This window comes from Zosterops lateralis, assembly GCF_965231275.1.
Source record: "Zosterops lateralis genome assembly, chromosome: 34".
In the NCBI taxonomy this organism is placed as follows: Eukaryota; Metazoa; Chordata; class Aves; order Passeriformes; family Zosteropidae; genus Zosterops; species Zosterops lateralis.
In genome coordinates this window covers 294,011-317,900 of record NC_139794.1, presented here as the reverse complement: position 1 = coordinate 317,900, position 23,890 = coordinate 294,011, and the positions used below count along the sequence as shown (strand labels likewise).

The window sequence follows — 23,890 nt, the reverse complement described above, 5'->3', positions numbered from 1 at the left end:
AAACTCCGCCCACATAGCATCGCTTAATCAAACTCTCGCTTTTCCAAGAAGCCCCGCCTTACCGATGCGCTTAGCCAATCAAATCGCGTCCTGCTCAAGCCACGCCCCCTCGTTAGATAGCCATGCCCAGTGAGGGCTCCAAGATGGCGGCGGCGGCGCCGGCAGGGGCGGGGGCCGGGGGGGCCCCCGGGAACGGCACCGGGAGCGCCGGGAATAACGGCGGGATGGAGGTGGACGGGGCAGGTAAACGGCACCGGGAACGGCGCCGATCGTGAGGGGAAAAAACCCACAAAGAGCCCGAAAATTACCGGGAACGGCCCCGAGAATAACCGGGGATGGGAACGGCCCCGGAATGGGGCAGATCGTGAGGGAAAAAAATCTCAGGGGAGCCTTAAAAATACCGGGAATGGCCCCAAAATAACCGGAGATAGAAATGGGGGAAATCCTGAGGGGAAAAAAATTCAAAAAGAGCCTTAAAATTACCGGGAACGGCCTCGAGATTAACGGGGATGGAAATGGCCCCGGAATGGGGCAAATCGTGAGGGGAAAAAATCCATAAAAAGACTTAAAATGACCGAAAATTGCCCCGGGAATAACCGAGGATGGAAATGGGGCAAATCGTGAGGGGAAAAATTCCAAAAAGAGTCACAAAATTACCGGGAATGGCCCTAAAAATACCGGGAATGGCCCCAGAAATAACCAGGGATGGAAATGGGGCAAATCGTGAGGGGAAAAATTCCAAAAAGAGTCACAAAATTACCGGGAATGGCCCTAAAAATACCGGGAATGGCCCCAGGAATAACCAGGGATGGAAATGGGGCAAATCGTGAGGGGAAAAAATTCAAAAAAAGCCCTAAAATTACCCGGAAAAGACCCAAAACTATCGGGAATTGTCCTGGGAATAACCAGGGATGGAAATGGGGCAAATCGTGAGGGAAAAAAAATCTACAAAGAGCCCGAAAATTACCGGGAATGGCCCCAAAATTACCAGGAATTGTCCTGGGAATAAACAGGGATGGAAATGGGGCAAATCGTGAGGGGAAAAAATCCTAAAAGAGCCACAAAATTACCAAGAAAAGCCCCAAAATCCTGGGAATGGCCCTAAAATTGCCAGGAATGGCCCCTAAATTATCAGGAATTGCCCCAAAACCTCCAAAAATTTCCCGAAAACCCGCAGGAATGGCCCCAAAATTATTGGGAATGGCCCCAAAATTATCGGGAAAAGCTCCAAAATTACCAGAATGGCCCCAAAACCTCCAGGAATGGCCCCAAAACCCCCAGAAATTGCCCCAAACCCCCAGAAATTGCCCCAAAACTGGCAGGAATGGCCCCAAACCGCCCAAGAATGGCCCCAAAACCCCCAGAAATGGCCCCAAACCCCCAAGAATGGCCCCAAAACCCCCAGAAATTGCTCCAAAACTGACAGGAATGGCCCCAAAATTGTCAAGAATTGCCCCCAAACCCCCAGGAATGGCCCCAAATTCCCAAGAATTCTCCCAAAACTGTTGGGAATGGCCCCAAAATTATCGGGAATTGCCCTAAAACAGCCAGAAATGGCCCCAAATTCCCAGAAATTTCCCCCAAACCTTTGGGAATTGTCCCAAAACCTTCAGGAATTTTCTCCAAACCCCCCCTGTGTCCCCCCCAGGGGTCTCCCAGGTGATGGCCGGAGGAGTGACTGGCAGGACTGACCCCAAAGTGACCCCAAAGTGACCCCAAACCCCCCAAACTGACCCCAAACCCCCCAAACTGACCCCAAACCCCCCAAACTGACCCCAAACCCCCCAAACTCACCCCAAACTCACCCCAAACTGACCCCAAACCCCCCAAACTGACCCCAAACTGACCCCAAACCCCTGAACTGACCCCAAACTCACCCCAAACTGACCCCAAACCCCCCAGAACTGACCCCTGTGTCCCCCCAGGTGTGTCCCAGGTGATGGCCGGAGGAGTGACGGGCAGGACTGACCCCAAACTGACCCCAAACTGACCCCAAACCCCAAACTGACCCCAAAGTGACCCCAAAGTGACCCCAAACTGACCCCAACTGACCCCAAAGTGACCCCAAAGTGACCCCAAACCCCCTGGACTGACCCCAAACCCCCCAAACTGACCCCAAACTGACCCCAAACCCCCCAGAACTGACCCCAAACTGACCCCAAAGTGACCCCAAACCCCTGAACTGACCCCAAACTGACCCCAAACCCCCAGAACTGACCCCAAACCCCCAGAACTGACCCCAAACCCCCAGAACTGACCCCAAACCCCCCAGAACTGACCCCAAACTGACCCCAAACCCCTGAACTGACCCCAAACTGACCCCAAACCCCCCAAACTGACCCCAAACTGACCCCAAACCCCCCAGAACTGACCCCAAACCCCCAGAACTGACCCCAAACCCCAGAACTGACCCCAAACTGACCCCAAACCCCCCAAACTGACCCCAAACTGACCCCAAACCCCCCAGAACTGACCCCAAACCCCAGAACTGACCCCAAACCCCAGAACTGACCCCAAACCCCCAGAACTGACCCCTTGTCCCCCCCAGGTGTGTCCCAGGTGATGGCCGGAGGGGTGACCGGCAGGACTGACCCCAAAGTGACCCCAAACCCCCCAAACTCACCCCAAACTGACCCCAAAGTGACCCCAAACCCCCCAAACTGACCCCAAACTGACCCCAAACCCCCAGAACTGACCCCAAACCCCAGAACTGACCCCTGTGTCCCCCCCAGGGGTCTCCCAGGTGATGGCCGGAGGGGTGACGGGCAGGACTGACCCCAAACCCCCAGAACTGACCCCAAACTGACCCCAAACCCCCAGAACTGACCCCTTGTCCCCCCAGGGGTCTCCCAGGTGATGGCCGGAGGGGTGACCGGCAGGACTGACCCCAAACCCCCAGAACTGACCCCAAACCCCCCTGAACTGACCCCAAACCCCCCAAACTGACCCCTTTGTCCCCCCCAGGGGTCTCCCAGGTGATGGCCGGAGGAGTGACCGGCAGGACTGACCCCAAACCCCCAGAACTGACCCCAAACCCCAGAACTGACCCCTGTGTCCCCCCAGGGGTCTCCCAGGTGATGGCCGGAGGAGTGACCGGCAGCGTGTCCGTGGCCCTGCACCCCCTGGTCATCCTCAACATCTCCGACCACTGGATCCGCCTGCGCTCCCAGGAGGGGAGGAACGGACAAGGTACGGCCCAGGGGGGCCCAAAAATCCCAGAAATCTGCCTCGAAATGCACCCAGACGGCACCGAAAATGAGGAATTGGTGTCGAAAAACCCTCAAACGGCACCGAAAATGAGAAATTGGTGTCGAAAAATGGTCTAATGGTACCAAAAATGGTCAATTTGCGTCAAAAAATGGTTAAACGGCCTCAAAAATCATCAAGTGGTGCCCAGAAATCCCCAAAGGGGCTCAAAAAATGATCCAAGGGCCTCAAAAATGGTTAAATGGTACCAAAAAATGGTCAAAGGGCACCAAAAATCATGAAATGGCCCCAAAAATCATCAATTTCCTTCAAAAAATGATCAAAGGGCATCAATAAATGGTCAAATGGTACCAAAACATGGTCGATTGGTCTCAAAAAATGGTCAGATGGTCTCAAAAATTCATTAAATCGTCTCAAAAATCATCAATTGGCACCAAAAATCATCAATTGGCACCAAAAAATGGTCAAATGGAACCAAGAAATGGTCAGATGGTCTCAAAAATTATCAATTGTCCTCAAAAAATGGTCAGATGGGATTAAAAATGGTCAGATGGGACCAAAAATGGTCAAATGGTCCCAGAAATTTCCCCCAGGATTCCCCAAACCTCCCTCAAATCCCCCAAATCCCCTCAAAACAACCCCAAATTCCCCCCAAAAATCCCTCAAATTTCCCCCAAAATCCCCTCCAAATTTCCCTCAAAAATCCCCCAAATTTTCCTTCAAATTTCCCCCCCAAATCTCCAAAATTTCCTCCAAATTCCTCCAAATTCCCCCAAAATCCCCCAAATTTCCCCCCAAATTTCCCCCCAACTTCCCCCAAATTCCCCAAAATACCCCAAACTCTTTCAGGACCCCCCAAAATTCCCCAAAATCCCCCAAATTTCCCCCCAACCCCCCCCCAAATCCCCCAAAGCCCCCCAATATTTTCCCCCAAATTTCCCCTTAAAATCCTCCAAAATCTCCCCAAAATCCCCCAAATTTCCCCCCAAATCCCCCAAATTTTCTCCAAATTCCCTTAAAAAATGCCCCAAATCCCCTCAAAAATCCCCCAAACTTCCCCCCAAATCCCTCAAACTTCTCCCAAATTTCTCCCCAAATTCCCCAAAATACCCCAAACCCCAAAATTTCCCAAAACCCTCATTTTTCCCCCCAAATTCTCTTTTCAGTGATCGGGGCACTGATCGGGCGTCAGGAGGGACCCCCCAAAAATCCCTCAAAAATCCCCAAAAATCCCCCAAAAATCCCCCTCAAATCCCTCTTGGGACCTCCTGGGACCCCCCAAAATCCCCCAAATTCCCCCAAACCCTTTCAGGACCCCCCGAATTTCCCCCCAAATTCCCCTAAAAATCCCCAAAAATCCCCCAAATCCCTCCCCAAATGTCACAAAATCCCCCCAAAATCCCCCAAAATCCCCCTCAAATCCCTCGTGGGACCTCCTGGGACCCCCCAAAATCCCCCAAATTTCCCAAAATCCTCATTTTTCCCCCAAATTCCCCTGCAGTGATCGGGGCTCTGATCGGGCGACAGGAGGGACCCCCCGAAAATCCCCAAAAATGCCCCAAAAATCCCTCAAAAATCCCCCAAATTTCTCCCAAAATCCCCCCAAATTTCCCTCAAACTTCCCCCCAAATATCCCTCAAAACCCCCCAAATTTTCCTCAAAAATTCCCCAAATTTTCCTCAAAAATCCCCCAAATTTGCCCCAAAAATCCCCCAAATTTGCCCCAAAATCCCCCAAATTTCCTCCCAAATGTCACAAAATCCCCCAAATTTCTCCCAAATTCCCTCAAACTTCCCCCAAAATCCCCCAAATTTTCCCCCAACCCCCCCCCAAACCCCCCCAATATTTTCCCCCAAACTTCCCCCAAATTTCCCCTTAAAATCCTCCAAAATCCCCTTAAAAATCCCCCAAATTTTCCCCTAAAATGCCCAAAATTTCCCCCAAATCCCCTCAAAAATCCCCTAAATTTCCTCCAAATCCCCCCCAAAATCCCCCAAACCCCCCCAAATCCCCCCAAAAAACCCAAAATCCCCCCAGGACCCCCCAAAACCTCCCTCAAACCTCTCCAAGACCCCCCAAAATTCCCCCAAACCCCCCAATTTTCCCCCCCAAATCCCCAAAATATCCCTCAAACCCCCCAGATTTCCCCTCAAAATCCTCCAAATTCCCTCAAACTTCTCCCAAATTTCCCTCCAAATCCCCCAAAATCCCCAAACTTTCCCCAGACCCTTTCAGGACCCCCCAAAATTCCCCAAAATCCCCCAAAATTCCTTCCAAAATCCCCCAAATTTCCCCCCAAATCCCCCAAAGCCCCCCAATATTTCCCCCCAAATTTCCCCTTAAAATCCTCCAAAATCTCCCCAAAATCCCCCAAATTTTCCCTTAAAATGCCCAAAAATTCCCCCAAATCCCCTTTAAAAATCCCCTAAATTTCCTCCAAATCCCCCAAATTTCCCCCCAAAAATCCCCCAAAATCCCCCAAATTTCCCCCAAAATCCCCCCCAAAATCCCCCCCAAAATCCCCCAAATTTTCTCCAAATTCCCTTAAAAAATCCCCCAAACTTCCCCAAATTTCCCCCAAATTTCCCCCAAATCCCCTCAAAAATCCCCCAAATTTCCCCCAAATCCCCTCAAAAATCCCCTAAATTTCCCCCAAAACCCCCCAAATTCCCTCCCAAATGTCACAAAATCCCCCAAATTTCTCCCAAATCCCCCAAATTTCCCCCAAAATTCCCAATTTTCCCCTTTTCCAGTGATCGGGGCTCTGATCGGGCGGCAGGAGGGACCCCCCAAACCTCCCTAAAATCCCCCCAAATTCCCCAAAAATCCCTCAAAAATGCCCCAAATCCCCTCAAAAATCCCCCAAATTTCCCTCAAACTTCCCCCCAAATATCCCTCAAAACCCCCCAAATTTTCCTCAAAAATTCCCCAAATTTTCCTCAAAAATCCCCCAAATTTGCCCCAAAAATCCCCCAAATTTGCCCCAAAATCCCCCAAATTTCCTCCCAAATGTCACAAAATCCCCCAAATTTCTCCCAAATTCCCTCAAACTTCCCCCAAAATCCCCCAAATTTTCCCCCAACCCCCCCCCAAACCCCCCCAATATTTTCCCCCAAACTTCCCCCAAATTTCCCCTTAAAATCCTCCAAAATCCCCTTAAAAATCCCCCAAATTTTCCCCTAAAATGCCCAAAATTTCCCCCAAATCCCCTCAAAAATCCCCTAAATTTCCTCCAAATCCCCCCCAAAATCCCCCAAACCCCCCCAAATCCCCCCAAAAAACCCAAAATCCCCCCAGGACCCCCCAAAACCTCCCTCAAACCTCTCCAAGACCCCCCAAAATTCCCCCAAACCCCCCAATTTTCCCCCCCAAATCCCCAAAATATCCCTCAAACCCCCCAGATTTCCCCTCAAAATCCTCCAAATTCCCTCAAACTTCTCCCAAATTTCCCTCCAAATCCCCCAAAATCCCCAAACTTTCCCCAGACCCTTTCAGGACCCCCCAAAATTCCCCAAAATCCCCCAAAATTCCTTCCAAAATCCCCCAAATTTCCCCCCAAATCCCCCAAAGCCCCCCAATATTTCCCCCCAAATTTCCCCTTAAAATCCTCCAAAATCTCCCCAAAATCCCCCAAATTTTCCCTTAAAATGCCCAAAAATTCCCCCAAATCCCCTTTAAAAATCCCCTAAATTTCCTCCAAATCCCCCAAATTTCCCCCCAAAAATCCCCCAAAATCCCCCAAATTTCCCCCAAAATCCCCCCCAAAATCCCCCCCAAAATCCCCCAAATTTTCTCCAAATTCCCTTAAAAAATCCCCCAAACTTCCCCAAATTTCCCCCAAATTTCCCCCAAATCCCCTCAAAAATCCCCCAAATTTCCCCCAAATCCCCTCAAAAATCCCCTAAATTTCCCCCAAAACCCCCCAAATTCCCTCCCAAATGTCACAAAATCCCCCAAATTTCTCCCAAATCCCCCAAATTTCCCCCAAAATTCCCAATTTTCCCCTTTTCCAGTGATCGGGGCTCTGATCGGGCGGCAGGAGGGACCCCCCAAACCTCCCTAAAATCCCCCCAAATTCCCCAAAAATCCCTCAAAAATGCCCCAAATCCCCTCAAAAATCCCCCAAATTTCTCCCAAAATCCCCCAAAGTTTTCCCCAAACTTCCCTCCAAATATCCCTCAAAACCCCCCAAATTTTCCTCAAAAATTCCCCAAAATTGTCCCAAAATCCTCATTTTTCCCCCCTTTTTCCCCTGCAGTGATCGGGGCCCTGATCGGGCGGCAGGAGGGACCCCCCAAAACCCCCTCAAAACCCCTCAACCCCCCCAAAATTCGCCCCAAATCCCCCCAAAACCCCTCGAGGACCCCCCAAACCTCCCTCAAACCCCCCAAATTTCCCCAAATCCTCATTTTTCTCCCCAATTTTCCCCTTTTGCAGTGATCGGGGCGCTGATCGGGCGGCAGGAGGGACCCCCCTGTAAAATCCCCAAAAATGCCCCAAAAATCCCTCAAAAATCCCCCAAATCCCCTCAAAAATCCCCCAAATTTCTCCCAAAATCCCCCCAAATTTCCCTCAAACTTCCCCCCAAATATCCCTCAAAACCCCCCAAATTTTCCTCAAAAATTCCCCAAATTTTCCTCAAAAATCCCCCAAATTTGCCCCAAAAATCCCCCAAATTTCCCCCAAATCCCCTCAAAAATCCCTCAAAACCCCCCAAATTTTCCTCAAAAATCCCCCAAATTTCCCCCAAAACCCCCCAAATTCCCTCCCAAATGTCACAAAATCCCCCAAATTTCTCCCAAATCCCCCAAATTTCCCCCAAAATTCCCAATTTTTCCCCTTTTGCAGTGATCGGGGCCCTGATCGGGCGGCAGGAGGGCCGGAACATCGAGGTGATGAATTCCTTTGAGCTGCTGGCCCACGGCCAGGGGGGACACCTGCTCATCGACAAGGAGTACTACTACACCAAGGAGGAGCAGTGTGAGGGCTTTGGGGTGAAATTTGGGGATTTTGGGAAAAATTTGGGGGATTTTGGGGGGATTTGGGGCTTTTTTTGGGGATTTTTTGGGCATTTTTCGGCAATTTTTTGCGGATTTTTCAAATGATCGCAAGGATTTTTCAGGTGGCTCTGAGGGTTTGTTGGAGGATTTGGGGGGATTTTGGAGGATTTCTTGGAGTTTTGGGGGTTCCAGGAAAAAATTTGGGAGGTTTTGGGGCATTTTGGGGTTTTTTCGGGGATTTTTTGGTGATTTTTCGCGAATTTTTCAAGCGATCGCGAGGATTTTTCAGGGGGTTTTGAAGGTTTGTTGGAGGATTTGGGGGGATTTTGGAGGATTTTTAGGGAATTTTGGAGGATTTCTTGGAGTTTTGGGGGTTCCAGGAAAAAAATTGGGGGATTTTGGGAAAAATTTGGGCTTTTTTGGGGGATTTTTTGGGCATTTTTCGCGGATTTTTCAAGCGATCGCGAGGATTTTTCAGGGGGGTTTGGGGATTTTCAGGGGGGTTTGGGGACATTTTTTGTGGATTTTTGGGATTTTTTGGAATTTGAGGAGTTCCAGGAAAAAAAATTGGGGGATTTTGGGAAAAAATTTGGGTGTTTTTTGAGGATTTTTAGGCGATTTTGCAGATTTTTCGGGGATTTTTCGGAGATTCTGCAGGTGATTTTGAGGGTTTTTTGGAGGATTTGGGGGGGATTTTTTGGAGGATTTTGGGGAATTTCTGGGAATTTTGGAGAAGTTTGAGTTTGGGAGTTCCAGGAAAAAAAAAAATGGGGGATTTTGGGGTGATTTGAGCAGATTTTGGGCAGATTTTTGGGGATTTTTGGGATTTTGGGGTGAATTTTGGGGATTTTTTTGGGATTTTGGGGATTTTTTTGGGATTTTGGGGATTTTTTTGGGATTTTGGTGTTTCTGTCTTTCCTGGGGTCCCAAATTCGGGATTTTTCCCCCCAAAAGTCAAACAGGTGTTCAAGGATTTGGAGTTCCTGGGCTGGTACACGACGGGGGGACCCCCCGAGCCCGCCGATATCCACGTGCACAAACAGGTCTGGGGGGATTTGGGGGATTTTGAGGGATTTGGGGGAATTTTGGGAGAATTTGGGGGGTCCTGGAGGGATTTTGGGGCAATTTGGGGGGAGATTTTGGGGATTTTTGGGGAATTTGGGGAGAATTTGGGGGATTTTGGGGGATTTTTGGGAGGATTTGAGGGGATTTGGGGGGATTTTTGGGGGATTTTGGGGGAATTTTGGAGGATTTTGGAGGATTTTGGGGGGTCCTGGAAGGGTTTTGGTGGAATTTTGGGGGAATTTTGGGGGATTTGGGGTAATTTTGGGATGATTTGGGGCAATTTGGGGGAAATTTGGGGGAATTTTGGGGGATTTGGGGGCGATTTTTGGGGTGTTTTGGGAAGATTTGAGGGATTTTGGGAGGATTTTGGAGGATTTTAGGGGGATTTCAGGGGAATTTTGTGGGAATTTTGGGGCAATTTGGGGAGTTTTGGGGGTAATTTGAGGGGATTTGGGGGAATTTTGGGCAAATTTGGGGGAATTTGGGACAATTGGGGGAATTTGGGGGAAATTTGGGGAGTTTTGGGAGGATTTGGGGAATTTTGGGGCAATTTGGGAGGATTTGGGGAGAATCTGAGGGGATTTTGGGGGGATTTGAGGCAGTTTTGGAGCAATTTTGGGGAGTTTTGGGGGATTTGGGGGAATTTGGGGGGAATTTGAGGAATTTTGGGGGGATTTTGGAGGATTTTGGAGGATTTTGGGAGGATTTCAGGGGATTTGGGGGGATTTTTGGGGGGAATTTGGGGCAATTGGGGGATTTTGGGGGGAGTTTTGGGAGGATTTTGGGGGAATTTTGGGTGGATTTGGGGGGGATTTTGGGAAGATTTGAGGGATTTTTGATGGAATTTTGGGGGATTTTTGGAGAATTTGGGGCAATTTTAAGGAGAATTTGGGGGATTTGGGGCGTCCTGGAGGGATTTTGGGGCAATTTTGGGGAATTTTGGGGGATTTTGGGGAAATTGTGGAGGATTTTGGGGTAATTTTGGGGGGATTTGGGGCAATTTTGGGGAATTTTGGGGGATTTGGGTGAATTTGGGGCATTTGGGGCAATTTTGGAGGATTTGGGATAATTTTGGGGGGGATTTGGGGGGATTTGGGTGAATTTGGGGGGATTTGGGGTGGATTTGGGGGGGATTTCAGGGGATTTGGGGGGATTTGGGTGAATTTGGGGACCAACTTTGGGGAGTTTGGGCAATTTGGGGGATTTGAGGGGGAATTTTGGGGATTTTTGGGGGGAATTTGGGGGGATTTGGGGTGAATTTGGGGTAATTTGGGGTAATTTGGGGGGGATTTCAGGGGATTTGGGGGGATTTTTGGGGGGATTTTTGGAGGATTTTGAGGGAATTTGGGGAATTTTGGGGCAATTTGGGACAATTTGGGGAGTTTTGGGGGGAATTTGGGGGCAATTTGAGGCGTTTTTGGAGCAATTTTGGGGAATTTTGGGGGATTTGAGGGGGAATTTTGGGGAGAATTTGGGAAATTTGGGAGGATTTGGGGGAATTTTGTGGGGCAATTTTGGGTTTGAGGGATTTTGGGGGGATTTGAGGGGATTTTGGGCAATTTGAGGGGAATTTTGGGGAGAATTTGGGGTAATTTAGGGGGGATTTGGGACAATTTGTGGGAATTTTGGGGGAATTTGTGGGAATTTTGGTCAATTTTTGGTCAATTTGGGGAATTTTGGGTGAATTTGGGGCAATTTGAGAAGAATTTTGGGGGAATTTTGGTCATTTTTATTCAATTTTAACGAAATTTTTCCCCAAACTTTGTTCCTTTTGTGATAATTTTGTTACATTAAAAACAATTTTATGATTTTTTGGGTTTCTCACCCCAAAAATTTTGTTTTTTTCTCCTCCAGGTGTGTGAGATCATCGAGTCCCCCTTGTTCCTGAAGCTCAACCCCATGACCAAACACACCGACGTGAGTTCCGGGCAAAAAAATCCCAATTTTGGGCAAAAAAATCTCAATTTTGGGAAAAAATTCCACAATTTTGGGAAAAAAATCCACAATTTTGGGCAAAAAAATCCACAATTTTGGGCAAAAAAATCCACAATTTGGGGGAAAAAAAAATCTCAGTTTTGGGAAAGAAAATCCCAATTATGGGAAAAAAATCTCAATTTTGCAGGAAAAAAAAAATCACAATTTTGGGGAAAAATTCTGCAATTTTGGGCAAAAAAATCCACAATTTTGGGAGAAAAATCCACAATTTTGGGGAAAAATTCTGCAATTTTGGGAAAAAAAAAATCTCAATTTTGGGCAAAAAAATCCACAATTTTGGGAGAAAAATCCACAATTTTGGGCAAAAAAATCCACAATTTTGGGCAAAAAATCTCAATTTTGGGGAAAAATTCTGCAATTGGGGAAAAAAAATCTCAATTTTCAGGAAAAAAATCGCAATTATGGGAAAAAAAATTCAATTTTGGGGAAAAAAATCTCAATTTTGGGAAAAAAAATCCCAATTATGGGGAAAAAAATCACAATTTTGGGAAAAAAATCTCAATTTGGGGAAAAAAAATCACCCAAATTTGGGGAAAAAAAAAAATCTCAATTTTGGGCAAAAAAAAAATCTTAATTTTTGTGCAAAAAAATCTTAATTTTGGGAAACAAAATCTTAATTTTGGGCAAAAAAATCCCAATTTTGGAAAAAAAATCCCCATTTTAATTAAAAAAAATCTTAATTTTGGGAAAAAAAATTCAATTTTGGGGAAAAAAAATCCCAATTTTGGGAAAAAAAAATCCCAATTTTGGGCAAAAAAATCACCCAAATTTTGGGGAAAAAAAATTTTAGTTTTGGGGGAAAAAAAATCTCAATTTTGGGGAAAAAAATACCAATTATGGGGAAAAAAATTCCCAATTTTGGGTCAAAAAAATCTCAATTTTGGGCAAAAAATCCCTAATTTTGGGCAAAAAAATCACCCAAATTTTTGGGAAAAAAAATCTTCATTTTGGGCCAAAAAAATCTCAATTTTTGGGCAAAAAAAATCTTAATTTTGGGCTAAAAAATCTGAATTTTGGACATTTTTTTCTCTCCCCTTCAGCTCCCTGTGAGTGTTTTCGAGTCCGTGATCGACATCATCAATGGGGAGGTGAGAACTGGGGGAAATTGGGGAAATTTGGGACATTTTGGGGGATTTTGGGGGAAATTTGGGGCCATTTTGGGGTAAATTTTGAGGATTTTTGGGGTGAATTTTAGAGAATTTTGGGAGAATTTTTTTTGGTGTTTTTGGGGTGAATTTTGGGTCAATTTTAGGTCAATTTTGGGGATTTTTTGGGGTGAATTTTGGGGAGTTTTGGGAGAAGTTTTTGGGTGTTTTTGGGGTGAATTTTTTGTCAATTTTGGGGTGAATTTGGGGATTTTTTGGGATTAATTTTAGGGAATTTTGGGAGAATTTTTTGGGTCAATTTTGGGGATTTTTGGGATGAATTTTAGGGAATTTTGTGAGAATTTTTTTGGTGTTTTTGGGGAGAATTTTTGGTCAAATTTGGGGCATTTTTGGGGCCATTTTGGGGCCGTTTTGGGATGAATTTTGGGTATTTTTTGGGGGTGAATTTTAGGGAATTTTAGGGAGTTTTGGGAGAATTTTTGGGTGTTTTTGGGGAGAATTTTGGGTCAATTTTGGGGCCATTTTTGGGTGATTTTTGGGGCCATTTTGGGCTGAATTTGGGGATTTTTTTGGGATGAATTTTAGGGAATTTTGGGTCAATTTTGGGGCCATTTTTGGGTGTTTTGGGGGAGAATTTTGGGGTCAATTTGGGACCATTTTGGGTCAATTTTGGGACCATTTTTTGGGGATTTTGAGCCTTTCCCGACCCCGTTTTTCCCGTATTTTTTCCTGTTGACCCTTTCCCCCCCCTGGGACGTCCTGACCCCGTTTTTGGGGTGAATTTTGGTGATTTTGGGTGTTTTTTCAGGCCACGATGCTGTTTGCTGAGCTGCCCTACACCCTGGCCACCGAGGAGGCCGAGAGGATCGGGGTGGATCACGTGGCCAGGATGACGGCCACGGGAGGGGGGGAAAACAGCACAGGTGGGGGGCAAAAATCCCAAAAAAACACCCCAAAAATAGCCCAAAATTTGGTGAAAAATTCCTGAAATTTTGGGGAAAAAATCCCGGAATTTTGGTGAAAAAATCCTGAAATTATGGGGAGAAAAATTCCGAAATTTTGGTGAAAAAATTCTGATTTTTTTGGTGAAAAAGTACTGAAATTTAGGTGAAGAAAATACAAATTTTGGTGAAAAAATTGTGAATTTTTGGTGAAAAAATCCTAAATTTCGGTGAAAAAAAATTGGGACATTCCAATGAAAAAATCCCAAATTTTGGTGAAAAAAATTGCGAAATTTCGGTGAAAAAAATTCCAAAATTTTGGTGAAAATATTGAAATTTTGATGAAAAAGCCCCCAAAAATTCCAGGAAATAAATCCCCAAAATCCCCAAGTTTTACCCCAAAATTTAAGCCCAAAAACCCCAAAATCTGCTTTGAAACACGTGGCCGGGATGACGGCGACGGGAGGGGGGAGAACAGCACAGGTGGGAGCAAAAAACAGCCAAAAAACAGCCAAAAAACAGCCCAAAAATAGCCCAAAAATAGCCTAAAAATCCCCAAAAATTTGGTGAAAAAATCGTGAAATTATGGGGAAAAAATTCCGAAATTTTGGTGAAAAAATCATGATTTTTTGGTGAAAAAATTCTGAATTTTGGTGAAAAAAATCGCAACATTTCGGCAAAAAAATCTTGAATTTTGGTGAAAAAAATCCCAAAATTTCACCGAAAAAAAATCACGAAATTCTGGTGAAAAAAACCCCCCAAATTTCAGCAAAAAAAATCCTGAAATTTCTGGTGAAAGTTAATCCAAAATTCCAGAAAAAAAACCCCAAATTCCAGAAAAGAATCCCAAATTTTTCAGTGAAAAAAATCCCAAATTTTCCAGTGAATAAAATCCCAAAATTCTGAAAAAAAGGCGCCAAAATTCCAGAAAAAAAAACCCTCAAAATTCTGGTGGAAAAAACCTCCCAAAATTCCAGAAAAGATCCTGAAAATTCCAGTGAAAAAAACCAAAAAAATCCAGAAAAAAACCCTCAAATTTCCAGCCCAAAAACAGCCCAAAAACCCCCCAAAATTTGGTGAAAAAATCCTGAAATTATGGGGAAAAAATCCCAAATTTCGGTGAAAAAAATTGCGAAATTTCACCGAAAAAAATCCCAAAATTCTGGTGAAAAAATCCAAAAATTCCAAAAAAAAAAAAAAATCCACAAAAATTCCAGAAAAAAAACCCAAAAAAATTCTGGTGAAAAAAACTCCCCCTGAAATTTCGTGAAAAAATTTTTGGGAACATTTTGGGGGAATTTTTTGGGGATTTTTGGGCTGAATTTTTGGATTTTTTGGGAGGAAATTTTTGGATTTTTTGGGAGGAAATTTTTGGATTTTTTGGGAGGAAATTTTTTGGATTTTTTGGGAGGGATTTTGGGTTGAATTTTGGGGATTTTGGGGATTTTTGGGGGGAATTTTTGGGTTTTTGGGAGGGATTTTTTTGGTATTTTTGGGTTGAATTTTCAGAATTTTGGGGGGGATTTTTTGGGGTTTTTTGGGGTATTTTTGGGTTGAATTTTCAGAATTTTGGGGGGGATTTTTTGGGTGGATTTTGGGTTTTTTTGAGAGGAATTTTTTGGGGGTTTGGGGGGGGATTTTGGGTTGAATTTTCATTATTTTGGGGGGGAAATTTTTGGATTTTTTGGGAGGAAATTTTTGCATTTCTTGGGAAGGATTTTGGGTTGAATTTTGGGAATTTTGGGTTGAATTTTGAGTTGAATTTTATGGGGTTTTTAAGAGCGTTTTTTGCTTAAATCTCCCCAATTTTCCCCCAAAAATCCCCATTTTTCCCCCAATTTTCACCCGATTTTCACCATTTTTTTTCTTTTTTTTTTCCTTCCTCTTCCCCAATCCCCAAAAAATCCCAAAACATCCCAAAATATCCCAAATTTCCCCCAAAAAAGTGGCAGAACACCTGATAGCCCAGCACAGCGCCATCAAAATGCTGCACAGCAGAGTCAGGATCATCCTCGAGTACGTCCGGGCCGCCGAGGCTGGTGAGAAAAATCTCCATTTTGGGGGGAAAAATCACAATTTTGGGGGTTTTCCTAAAAGTTTGGGAGGGTTTGGAGTTAAAGGGTTTTTTCTGATTTTTTGGGAATTTTTTTTTGGTGTTTTTGGGGGGATTTTTGTAAAATTTTGGGATTTTTTTAATAAATTTTTGGGATTTTTTAAATAAATTTTTGGGATTTTTTTAAATAAATTTCTGGGGTTTTTTTAATAAATTTTTGGGGTTTTTTAAATAAATTTTTGGGATTTTTTAAATAAATTTTTGGGATTTTTTAAATAAATTTCTGGGGTTTTTTTTAATAAATTTCTGGGATTTTTTAAATAAATTTCTGGGATTTTTTAAATAAATTTCTGGGGTTTTTTAAATAAATTTCTGGGGTTTTTTTAATAAATTTCTGGGATTTTTTAAATAAATTTCTGGGATTTTTTTAAATAAATTTCTGGGTTTTTTTAAATAAATTTCTGGGGTTTTTTTAATAAATTTCTGGGGTTTTTTTTAATAAATTTCTGGGTTTTTTTTTTTTTTTCATAAATTTCAGGGGGGTTTTATTGAATTTTGGGAGGGTTTTTATTGAGATTTGGGGGTTTTTATTGAGATTTTGGGGGTTTTGGGGATTTTATTGAGATTTGGGAGGGTTTTTATTGAGTTTGGGAGATTTTTATTGAATTTGGGGGATTTTATTGAGATTTGGGGGGGGAAAATCCCAATTTTGGGGTGAAAAATCCCAATTTCGGGGTGAAAAAAATCACAGTTTGGGGGGAAAAAAATCTCAAATTTGGGGGAAAAATGCCAAATTTTGGGGTGAAAAAATCTCAATTTTGGGGGTGAAAGTCACAGTTTGGGGGAAAAAATCCCAATTTTGGGGGAAAAATCTCAGTTTTGGTGGAAAAATCTCAATTTTGGGGCTTTTTCCAAAGGTTTGGGAGGGTTTGGGGTTAAAGGGTTTAGGGGGGATTTTTTTCTGATTTTTTGGGGGGTTTTAATTGGATTTTTGGGGATTTTTTTTGGAGTTTTTGGGGATTTTTTGGGGTTTTTGGGGATTTTTTTTTTGGAGTTTTGGGGGGTTTTTTGTTGAATTTTGAGGAATTTTTTTTTAATATAATTTGGGAATTTTTTTTGAGATTTTTTGGGAATTTTTTTTTGAGATTTTGGAATTTTTTTTTTGAGTTTTTGGGATTTTTTTTTTTTTTTGAGATTTTGGGATTTTTTTTTTTTTTTTTTTTGAGATTTTGGGGTTTTATTGAGATTTGGGGGGTTTATATTGAATTTTGGGGGTTTTTTATATATATTTGGGAAGGTTTTTATTGAATTTGGGAGATTTTTATTGAGATTTGGGGGGGAAAATCCCAATTTTGGGGGGAAAAAAATCACAATTTTGGAGGGAAAAAAATCACAATTTTGGGGAAAAAAATCACAATTTTGGGGGGAAAAAATCACAATTTTGGGGGGAAAAAAATCACAATTTTGGGGGGAAAAAATCACAATTTTGGGGGTTTTCTCAAAAGTTTGGGAGGGTTTGGGGTTAAAGGGGGTGGAGGGGATTTTTTTCTGATTTTTTGGGGGGTTTTTGGGGGGTTTTTGGGGATTTTGGGCAATTTTTCGGGGGGGGATTTTGGATTTTTGGGGAGAAATTTGAGGGTTTTTGGAGGGAATTTGAGGTTTTTGGGGGTTGGTGGGAAGTTTTTGGTGGGGGGTGTTGGATTTTTGTGGGTTTTTTGGTGGAATATGGGGATTTTTGGGGATTTTTGGGGTTTTTTTTTGGGGAGGATTTGGGGTCTTTTGGTGGAATTTGGGGGTTTTGGGGGGGATTTGGGTTTTTATTGAATTTGGGGGGATTTTGGGGGGTGATTTGGGGGTTTTTTGGGGGATTCTGGAGTTTTTTTGGGATTTTTAGGGGGGAAATTGGGGGGGTTTTGGTGGGGTTTTTGGGGTGGGAATTTTGGGGGTTTTGGGGGGATTTTTTGGGGGGAATTTGGAGGTTTTTGGGGGGATTTTTGGGGGGTTTTTTTTGAGTGGTTGGGCAGATTTTTTGGGGGGAATTCAGGATTTTTGGGGGGATTTGGGTGGTTTTATGGGGTTTTTTTTGGGTTTTATGGGGGTTTTTTGGGTTTTTTTGTCTCCCCAATTCATTCTCAACCCCTCCTGACCCCAAATTTTGTGTTTTTTGCCCCAAATTTCCAGGGGAGGTCCCGTTTAACCACGAGATCCTGCGGGAGGCCTGTGCCCTGTGCCACTGCCTGCCCGTGCTCAGCACTGACAAGTTCAAAACCGATTTCCTACGACGTGAGGAGGCCCCAAAAACACCCCAAATCAACCCCAAATTCAGCCCAGAATCGCCCCAAAATCGTCACGGAATCGGCACAAAAATCGCCCCAAAATTGTCCCAAAAATCACCCAAAAATCTCTCAAAAATCACCCAAAAATCACCCAAAAATCTCTCAAAAATCTCCCAAAAATCACCCAAAAATCTCCCAAAAATCCGCCAAAAATCAGCCAAAAATCTGTCAAAAAATCACGGAAAAATCACCCAAAAATCTCTCAAAAATCTCTCAAAAATGACCCAAAAATCTCTCAAAAATCTCCCAAAAATCACCCAAAAATCCGCCAAAAATCAGCCAAAAATCTGTCAAAAAATCACGGAAAAATCACCCAAAAGTCTATCAAAAATGACCCAAAAATCTCTCAAAAATCACCCAAAAATCAGCCCAAAATTATCCCAAAATTCACCCAAAAATCGTCCCAAAATCACCCCTAAATCTCCCAAAAAATGCCCCAAAAACACCGAAAAATTGACCCCAAAATTGCCCCAAAATCCATCCCAAAATGTCCCAAAATTCATCCCAAAATCACCCAAAAATCCACCAAAAATTGTCCCAAAATAAATCCAAATTTATCTCAAAATCACCCCAAAATTCACTCAAAAATTCACTCCAAAATTCACTCAAAATCCCCCCAAATCTACCAAAAAATCCCAAAAAATCCATTAAAAAATCCCCCCAAAAATCCATTAAAAAAATCCCAAAATTTTCTGAAAATTCCCAGGAAAAAAAAGCCCCAAAAATTCTTCAAAAATCCCCAAAAATTCCCCAAAAAAGCCCCAAAAATTCCCTCCAAATTCCATCCAAAACCCATCCAAAAATCCCACTAAAATCCACCGAAAATCCACCAAAACTCACCCAAAATCCACCTTAAAATCCACCCAAAATGCCCCTAAAATTCACCTAAAAATCCACTTAAAGATCCACTTAAAATTCACCCAAAATTCCACTTAAAATCCACTCAAAAATCCACCTTAAAATCCACCCAAAATCACTTAAAATTCACCCAAAATAACCCAAAACTCAACCCAAATCCATCAAAAATCCACCCAAAAATCCCCTAAAATTCCACCCAAAATCCACCCAAAACACCCTAAAACTCACCCAAAAATCCACTTAAAATTCACTTAAAATCCACCCAAAATCCACTTAAAATCCACCTAAAATCCACCTAAAATTCACCAAAAATCCACTTAAAATTCACCCAAAATCCACCTAAAATTCACCAAAAATCCACCTTAAAATCCACCCAAAAATCCACTTAAAATCCACCCAAAATCCACCTAAAATTCACCCAAAATCCACTTAAAATCATCCAAATCCCCTAAAATTCCACCCAAAATGCCCCTAAAATCCCCAAAAACCCCCAATTTTTTTCCAAAACCTCCAAAACCCCAAAATAATTCAATATTTTTCTTTTTTTAGCAATGCAACGACGTGGGCCTGATGGCCTATCTGGTCACCATCACCTGCAATGCCATGGCCCAAAATACCCAAAAATTCACCCAAAATTCACCCAAATCTACCAAAAAAATCCCCAAAAAATCCATTAAAAAATCCCCCCAAAAATTCTTCAAAAATCCCCAAAAATCCACGAAAAATCCTCAAAAACCCCAAAAATTCCTCCCAAAATCCATCCAAAAATCCCACTAAAATCCACCCAAATACCCCAAATTCACCTAAAAAATCCACTTAAAATTCACTCAAAAATCCACCTTAAAATCCACCCAAAATGCCCCTAAAATCCCCTAAAATTCACCCAAATTCCACCCAAAAATCCACCCAAATTTCACTCAAAATCCACCCAAAAATCCACCCAAAGATCCACTTAAAATTCACCCAAAATTCCACTTAAAATTCACTCAAAAATCCACCCAAAAATCCCCCTAAAATCCCCCAAAATCCACCTAAAATTCACTCAAAAATCCACCCCAAATCCACCTTAAAATGCACCCAAAATGCCCCTAAAAATCCACTTAAAATCCACCAAAAATCCACTTAAATTCCACCTAAAATCCCCAAAAATCCACTTTAAATCATCCAAAATCCCCTAAAATTCCACCCAAAATGCCCCTAAAATCCCCCAAAACCCCCAATTTTTTTCCAAAACCTCCCAAAACCCCAAATAATTTAATTTTATATTTTTTTTAGCAATGCAACGACGTAGGTCTGATGGCCTATCTGGGCACCATCACCTGCAATGCCATGGCCCAAAATACCCAAAAATTCACCCAAAATTCACCCAAATCTACCAAAAAAATCCCCAAAAAATCCATTAAAAAATCCCCCCAAAAAATTCTTCAAAAATCCCCAAAAATCCACGAAAAATCCTCAAAAAACCCCAAAAATTCCTCCCAAAATCCATCCAAAAATCCCACTAAAATCCACCCAAAATACCCCAAAATTCACCCAAAATCCACCTAAAAAATCCACTTAAAATTCACTCAAAATCCACCTTAAAATCCACCTAAAAATCCCCCTAAAATCCACCTAAAATCCTCCAAAATCCACCCCAAATCCACCTTAAAATGCACCCAAAATGCCCCTAAAATCCACTTAAAATCCACTAAAAATCCACTTAAATTCCACCTAAAATTCACCAAAAATCCACTTAAAATCATCCAAAATCCCCTAAAATTCCACCCAAAATGCCCCTAAAATCCCCAAAAACCCCCAATTTTTATCCAAAACCTCCAAAACCCCAAATAATTCAATTTTTTTGGTTTTTTTAGCAATGCAACGACGTTGGGCTGATGGCCTATCTGGGCACCATCACCAAGACCTGCAACACCATGAACCAGTTTGTGAATAAATTCAACGTTCTCTACGACCGCCAGGGCATCGGCCGCCGCATGAGGGGCCTCTTCTTCTAGGGGGGAAAATGGGAAATAAAGGTGAAAAATGGGAGAAAAATGGGTGAAATTTGTGGAAAAAACGGGGGGGGAAATTGGGGAAAATTTACGTAAAAAACGGGGTGAAAATTGGTAAAAAAATGGTCGCAAAATGGGTGAAATTTGCACAAAAATCAGCAAAAATTCACCCAAAAAATGGCACCAAAATCACAAAAAAAAAGGCAAAAATTCACACAAAAAACAGGACAAAAATTGGTAAAAAATCACACAAAAAATGGCACAAAATCAGCAAAAATTCACCCAAAAAACAGGATGAAAATCAGTACAAAAATGGTCCCAAAATTGGTAAAAATCGCACGAAAAAATGGCCAAAATTCACCCAAAAAATGGGATGAAAATTGGTAAAAAAAATCACACAAAAAATGGCACAAAATCAGCAAAAATTCACCCAAAAAATGGCACCAAAATCGGCCAAAATTCACCCAAAAAATGGGATGAAAATTGGTAAAAAAAATCACACAAAAAATGGCACAAAATCAGCAAAAATTTACCCAAGAAATGGGACAAAAATCGGTAAAAATTCACCCAAAAAAATGGGACAAAAATTGGTAAAAATTCACACAAAAATGGGATGAAAATTGGTAAAAATTCACACAAAAAAATGGGACAAAAATTGGCAAAAATTCACCCAAAAAACGGCCAAAATTCATCCAAAAAATTGGACAAAATTTGGTAAAAATTTACACAAAAAACGGGATGAAAATCAGCCAAAATTCACCCAAAAAATTGGACAAAAATCTAAAAATTTACACAAAAAATGGGACGAAAATCAGTCCAAAAATGGCCCCAAAATCAGTAAAATTCACATAAAAATCAGCAAAAATTCACCCAAAAAATGGCACCAAAATCGGCCAAAATTCACCCAAAAAATGGGATGAAAATTGGTAAAAAATCACACAAAAAATGGCACAAAAACAGCAAAAATTTACCCAAGAAATGGGACAAAAATCGGTAAAAATTCACACAAAAAACCTTCCAAAATTCATCCAAAAAATGACACAAAAATCGGCAAAAATTCACCCAAAAAGTGGGACAAAAATGGCCAAAAATTCACGCAAAAAAGTCCCAAAAAAGTCTCAAAACGAGTCAAATATTCCCCCAAAAAATGGTCTCAAAATAGCTCAAAATTCACCCAAAAAATCCCAAAAAAATCCCAAAAAATGCAAAAATCAGCCCAAAAAAGGCCTCAAAATCCCCCCCAAAAAGGCCAAAAAAGTCCCAAAAAACAGCCCCAAAATGGCCCAAAATCAGCCCAAAAAATGAGCCGAAATTTGTCCCAAATTCACCCAAAAAAAGGCTCAAAAATGGCCCAAAATTGCCCAAAAAATGGGTAAAATCAGCCCAAAAACGGCCTCGGGTTTGGGGGGTTTGGGGTCAATAAAGTTGAATTTAAAGAAGAAAAAAAATTGGATTTTTTTGGTGTTTTTTTTTGGGGGGGGAAAAAGGTTTGAAAATTCCAAATTTTTCCCCCAAAAATTTGGGGATTTTGAGGAATTTATGAGAGAATTTGAGGGAATTTTTTGAAGGGAAATTTTCAGGGAATTTTTTAGGGAATTTTTGAGAGAATTTGAGGGAATTTCAGGGAAATTTTGAGGGATTTTTTGAGAGAATTTTTCTGGGAATTTTTGAGAGAATTTTTGAAGGAAAATTTTGAGAGAATTTGAGGGAATTTTTGAGGGAATTTGAGGAAATTTTTGAGGCATTTTTTGAGGGAAATTAAAGGAATTTTTCGAAGGAATTTTTTGAGGGAATTTGAAAGAATTTTTAAGGAAATTTGAGGGAATTTTACACGACAAACCTTCCGCACGTTCCTTTCCTCTACAGCGCATGCGCAGGCGAGAATAAGGACGCCGCCATTTTGTCAACTCCGCCGTACATTTTCCGTCTTTACCGCGCACGCGCAGTTAAACACAAAGACGCCGCCATTTTACCAGCGCAGCCGTACAAGAGCCGTCTTTATTGGGCATGCGCAAAATTGTAGACGGCGCCAGCTTATCAGCGCTTCCGTACACACTTTGTCTATGTTGCGCATGCGCAGAGTGACAAAACAACGCCGCCATTTTGCCAGTAATTCCGTACAACCCCGCGCTTACCACGCATGCGTAAGGCGGGAAAAAAAAAGGAGGAATACGGCGCATGCGCAAGGCGGGAAAAAAGAAGAATACAGCGCATGCGTAAGGCGGGGAAAAAGAAGAATACAGCGCATGCGCAAGGCGGGGAAAAAGATGACTAGAGCGCATGCGCAAGGCGGGGAAAAAAAGAAGACTACAGCGCATGCGCAAGGCGGGAAAACGCGATTCCGCGCCTGCGCTCTCCGCCCTTCTTCTTCCCCCACCGCCTCCCCAAAATGGCGCCCACCACTGTGGCCGCCGCCTCCCTCTCCCTCCTCCTCCTTTTCTTCCTCCGCCGCCGCCGCCGCCGCTTTTCCCTCCTCCAGCAGCACCACCGCCGCCTCCTCTTCTTCCTCCTCCGCCGCCGCCGCCGCCTCTCCGCTCTTCGCTTCGCTTTTTTCCCTTTTTTATCCCCTTTTTCCCCTCAGGCTCCAACATGGCGCCGCCGCCGGGGCCGCTTGTGGAGCCGCCAACGCAGCTCCTCCTTCTGGTCCTCGGTTCTCCACAAATCCCTGCGATTCCCCGAATGGATCTCACGCTTTCGCCTCCTCCCGGAGACTTTCGACGCTTTGATCCGTCGATTAAAACCTTGGATCGGGCGCAGGGACACGGCCATGAGGAGGGCGGTGCCGGCCGAGGTTCGTTTGGCTTTGACTTTGTGGCGTCTCGGAACCGTCACCGAATATCGAGCCCTGGAAGCCACTTTTGGGGTGTCCCGGAGTTCGGTTTGTAAAATCCTCAGGGATGTTTGTGGGGCTTTGGTGGAGGTTCTGGGCGGCCCCGAAAATCGGGAGGAAAATGGAGAAATTTGGGGGAAAAATAACGAGGGAAATTCGAGGGTTTATTTGGCCCGAGATCCCGAGACTTGTTGGAGGTTGGGAGGGGATTGGGGGGAAGGATTTTTGGGGTCCAAATATGAAATTTCAGAAGATTCTGGAGAAAATTTTGAATTTTTCGGGTCCAAGTCGGAAATTCTGGAAGATTCCGGAGAAAAATCTCGTTTTTTGGGGTCGAAATGGGAAATTTCGGAAGGTTCCGGAGAAAATTTCGAATTTTTCGGACAAAAATCAGAAGTTTTGGGGTCGAAATCTGAAATTTCAGAAGATTCTGGTCAAGATTTTCAAGTTTTGGGGTCGAAATGTGAAATTTTGGAAAGTTCTGGACAAAAATCTCAAGTTTTGG

The 23,890-nt window shown here is 43.1% G+C and overlaps 1 protein-coding gene and 1 long non-coding RNA gene across 2 annotated transcripts; one reads left to right on the top strand and one right to left on the bottom strand.

Annotated features, from left to right (window-relative positions):
* Positions 1-113: 113 nt before the first annotated feature.
* On the top strand, positions 114-20,816 carry COPS6 (COP9 signalosome subunit 6). Its single transcript, XM_083881545.1, is given in 11 exon segments — positions 114-243; positions 3,064-3,189; positions 8,056-8,187; positions 9,162-9,250; positions 11,127-11,189; positions 12,308-12,355; positions 13,182-13,296; positions 15,261-15,353; positions 17,549-17,643; positions 17,645-17,650; positions 20,418-20,816. Coding segments are annotated over 11 exon segments (1,029 nt in total). The 5' UTR covers positions 114-122; the 3' UTR covers positions 20,559-20,816.
* On the bottom strand, positions 18,798-19,553 carry LOC310921417. The gene is made up of 3 exons (XR_014592135.1): positions 19,490-19,553; positions 19,413-19,433; positions 18,798-18,922 (listed from the first exon to the last, which is right to left on the bottom strand). It is a non-coding gene; the product is annotated as an uncharacterized lncRNA (long non-coding RNA).
* Positions 20,817-23,890: the final 3,074 nt, after the last annotated feature.